The sequence below is a fragment of the Sorex araneus genome, chromosome 3, assembly GCF_027595985.1.
Source record: "Sorex araneus isolate mSorAra2 chromosome 3, mSorAra2.pri, whole genome shotgun sequence".
In the NCBI taxonomy this organism is placed as follows: domain Eukaryota; kingdom Metazoa; phylum Chordata; class Mammalia; order Eulipotyphla; family Soricidae; genus Sorex; species Sorex araneus.
Window position 1 is genome coordinate 186,192,050 of NC_073304.1, and position 4,168 is coordinate 186,196,217.

General features: G+C 58.3%; 1 protein-coding gene across 5 annotated transcripts; it reads left to right on the plus strand.

Annotated features, from left to right (window-relative positions):
* Positions 1-1,346: 1,346 nt before the first annotated feature.
* SLC16A11 (solute carrier family 16 member 11) lies at positions 1,347-3,834 on the plus strand. Of its 5 annotated transcripts, none has more exons than XM_055133080.1 (5): positions 1,347-1,744; positions 1,953-2,177; positions 2,415-2,558; positions 2,692-3,459; positions 3,553-3,834. In XM_055133080.1, the coding sequence occupies exons 2-5, from the start codon at positions 1,976-1,978 to the stop codon at positions 3,780-3,782; spliced, it is 1,344 nt and encodes a 447-aa protein (XP_054989055.1). In that variant the 5' UTR covers positions 1,347-1,744; positions 1,953-1,975; the 3' UTR covers positions 3,783-3,834. The 5 variants fall into 5 exon arrangements, with proteins under 5 accessions (XP_054989055.1, XP_054989056.1, XP_054989057.1 ...); XM_055133081.1 differs by having other exon boundaries at positions 1,418-1,749; XM_055133082.1 differs by having other exon boundaries at positions 1,513-1,744; positions 1,970-2,177.
* Positions 3,835-4,168: the final 334 nt, after the last annotated feature.

Here is a 4,168-nt window from a genome sequence, read left to right on the forward strand (position 1 = left end):
CATTATAGTCATGCTGCTACTATCGTCCCAATCGCAGCTCCACCATAAGAGATGGTGCAGTGATGGTAATTTTGGTTAAGAAAATAGGGAACACTGGTAGAGAGAAGGTACCCATTCACAGTCTATTTACTCTGAGATGCCCTCTAGAGTCTAAGGATAGGGTAAAATTGGTTGACATTACTTTGAGCACTGCCTGGACCCAAAGGGTTGGTCTCCTTTTGGACGGCCAGGCATTACTTTATTTCTGGTTTGCTGTGTTTAGTAAGCCCTTCCCAGCCTTTGCAGGCAGTGAGCTCCCAGCCCTCCTGGGTCGTTGAAGGATCTGTGGGCTCCACTTCCCAGGTGTCTTTCAGCAGCTCCCCAGGCTAGGGAAACCGGTGAGGCCACTTTCCTGGGTGGACAAGGCAGGAATAAAAACCTGCATCCTATCCAGAGTATTTCAAGCAGAGGGCATGACATATGCGAAATACAGGCATCATTAAAAGCTAGGCATTTCCATGGAGCAGATGGGAAGGTGGAGGCGGAGGAAAGAACGGTGACCCAAGTATCTTTTGCCTGGGAAGGATCTTAAACACCAGTTTAAAGACAGTGGATTGTTTTTCCTCTTCTCTTAGGAGTTGAGAAGAGCCCTTGAAGGTCATGCCATTTCTTAGGATTAGTTTCACTGCTCAAGAAGCTGTTTTTCTTTATGTGCAGTTGTTCAATGATTAAGAAACACTGCCATCAAGTGGCTGTCATATGATGTACGCCACAAAGTAAATTAAGCATTTTCTATAGTGCTTAACTCAAGCAATAATAACATCTCTTCATTCAAATGGCTGAACGAAACGGTTACCTTACTCCTAATTGGAAAATGGGTACACTTTATAAAATTTTCAAGGAATCAATGCCAGAATTTCATTTTCTAGTAAATTTTGATGCTGCAAAGGTTCTGCTATTTCTGGCCTGGTTGGGCATCACACTGTGATTATGCAGGCCATTTCCTTCAGCTGCGGCGGATGGAGATTTGTGGCAGCTTCTTCGATGCTAGGTCCTTTATACTCGATCGCCCCCCCCCCCCCCCCAAGCTGGAAAGATCCAAATTCAAAGATACTCCCACTCTTTTTTTTCCCCCAGTCGGGTGATGATCGGCAAGTCACCAACCTCCCTATGCTTCAGTTACTTGATCTGTAAGTGGGAAGACAGAGGATGACGCAGAGTGTCTGGCACACCCCAGCTCCTGCTAAGGGAGAGCCCTTCCTCCCTCTCCAATTTTGAGGGCAAATTATTGTTGCGCACGAACATGCTCGCAGGGGAGGTCTGTGATGTGAGAACCAACTACTCTCCCCCTGGGGCTTTGGGGTTCCAGCCCCGGCCAGCCACTGGCCTGCAGATCTTGAGTTCGCAGTGGACGCGTCCTCGGCTCTGTGGCCTCGGGCTGCAGGTGCGAGGGCGGGCGCAGCGCAGGGCGCGGCACTCGGGCGTTGCGCCCTCGCCGCTCCCTTGCAGCGGGCTGGGGGTGTAAAATTCAATCCCCGTGGGACGTCGCGGCTGGCCTCTGCCACGGCTCCGCGGATTGGCTGCCGGTCCCACCGCGCCCCCGCCCTCCGCGCCCCGGCGACCCAGGTGGCTCAGGCCCCCGGTGGCAATCTGTGTTTACAGAGCGAACCGGTCCAAGTGCGGCTCCAGCTCGCTGCGCTCCCCTCCCGGGCCCCCGCCCGCCGAGCCTCTCCGCGCCCGTCCCCTGCCCCCCACCGCCCCAGAGGTCGGGTAAGGGGGCGGCGGGAGTGGGGGAGGGGGATTCTTGGTCCCTGGAGAGGCCCCGGATCTCCCCGAGGCCCAGGGCCCGCTCTCGCCCCCGCGACCTCTGCCCCTTGGTCTCAGGGTGACGTGCCCACCCGGGCAAAAAGATCGGGTCTCAGGGATGCCAGGTTCCTAATCGGGGGCACCGACATGACGATTTCACCTCACAGGTGTTCCCCTCCCCCAGACGGCGATGACCCCCAAGCCGGCCGGCCCCCCAGATGGGGGCTGGGGCTGGGTGGTGGCGGCCGCAGCCTTCGCGGTGAACGGGCTCTCCTACGGGCTGCTGCGCTCCCTGGGCCTGGTGCTGCCTGACCTGGCCGAGCACTTCGACCGAAGCGCTCAGGACACCGCGTGGGTCAGCGCCCTGGCCCTGGCCGTGCAGCAGGCAGCCAGTGAGGGGGCTCTCGGGGTGGGAGGTGACAACTGGGGTGGAAGGGCTCGACCGCGCAGTGGTGGGGGCCCTACCGGACGATCAGACAACTGACTGGTGGAACGGGTAGTGCTGTCTAGGGGAGGAGCTATTCAGCCAGGCGACGCATTCTAGGCTAACAGCCAATGAAGAGATGGAGCGATTGGGGGGGGGGGGGGGGTCCCAGAGCGTGTTTTCTGTTGATTTCGCTCCCTTCCAGGTCCGGTGGGCAGCGCCCTGAGCACCCGCTGGGGGGCGCGCCCCGTGGTAATGGTGGGGGGCATACTCACCTCGCTCGGCTTGGTCTTATCGGCTTTCGCCCGCAGTCTGCTGCATCTCTACCTCGGCCTGGGCCTTCTTGCTGGTGAGGGGAGAGTGAGGCCCGATCCCTAAAGGGACGTCGGCGGAGACTGGAGCTGGGTGGGGGCTAGAGGGTAATGAACGGGGCAGGCATCTCCGGATGCCGGTCTCACGCAGTCCTATCCCTTCATCCACAGGCTCCGGCTGGGCCCTGGTGTTTGCCCCAGCAGTTGGCACCCTCTCCCGTTACTTCTCCCGCCGTCGAGTCTTGGCCGTGGGACTGGCACTCACAGGCAACGGGGCCTCCTCGCTGCTCCTGGCGCCCACCTTGCAGCTTCTCCTTGACACTTTCGGCTGGCGGGGAGCCTTGCTCCTCCTTGGCGCCATCACCCTCCACCTCACCCCCTGTGGTGCTCTGCTGCGACCGCTGTCGCTTCCTGGCGACCCTGCCACCCCACCCCGCGGGCCCCTGGCTGCCCTGGGCCTGGGTCTCTTTACACGACGCGCCTTCTTAGTTTTCGCTCTGGGCACTGCCCTGGTGGGGGGCGGGTACTTTGTCCCCTATGTGCACTTGGCTCCTCACGCTTTAGATCTCGGCCTGGGGGGATACGGGGCCGCACTGGTGGTGGCAGTGGCTGCAGTGGGGGATGCTGGTGCCCGGCTGATCTGCGGGTGGCTGGCAGACCAGGGCTGGGTGCCCCTCCCGAGACTACTGGCGGTGTTTGGGGCGCTGACTGGGCTGGGGCTGCTGGCAGTGGGACTGGTGCCTGGGGTGGACAGTGATGAGAGCTGGGGGGGACCCCTGTTGGCAGCGGCTGGGGCCTATGGACTGAGTGCTGGAAGTTATGCCCCGTTGGTGTTTGGTGTGCTCCCAGGGCTAGTGGGCATCGGAGGTGTTGTCCAGGCCACTGGGCTGGTGATGATGCTGATGAGCCTCGGGGGACTTTTGGGCCCTCCTCTATCAGGTAAGGAGCTGAGTCAGTGGATCTGCTAGCAGCCATCCTCCGGCTGTTGATTTGGGATGTCAGGCCACTCATTTCTTTTACCTTTCCTCTTAGGCTTCCTGCGAGATGAGACCGGAGGCTTCACTGCCTCTTTCCTTGTATGTGGCTCTTTCATCCTCTCTGGCAGCTTGGTCTATATGGGGTTGCCCACTGCACTGCCCTCCTGCCAGACAACTTCACCTCCAGCGACCCCACCTGCAGAGCGGGGAGAGCTGCTTCCTATTCCTCAGGTTGCCCTGCTCTCCCCAGGGGGCCCTCACCCCACTCTGGACACCACTTGTTAACCACTCCTGTTCCCAATAAAGAATTACTTTTTTGTGGTTTGTTTTGGGGCAACACCTGGCTCTGTACTCAGGAATTACTCCTGGAGGTGCTTTAGGGACCACACAGGATGCTGGGGATTGAACCTGGGTTGGTCACTTGCAAGGCAAGTGCCCTAGCTGCTGTACTATCTTTCCAACCCCCTAACCCATTTTTTTTTCTTTCTTGTTTTTTTTTTTTTTTTGGTCACACCTGGCAATGCTCAGGGGTTACTCCTGGCACTGCATTCAGGAATAATTCCTGAGGTGTACAGGTTCCATATGGGATGTCAGGAATCAAATCCAGGTCAGGTGCACACAAGGCAAATGCCCTATCCACTGTACTATCTCTCTGGTCCCCCCAATAAAGA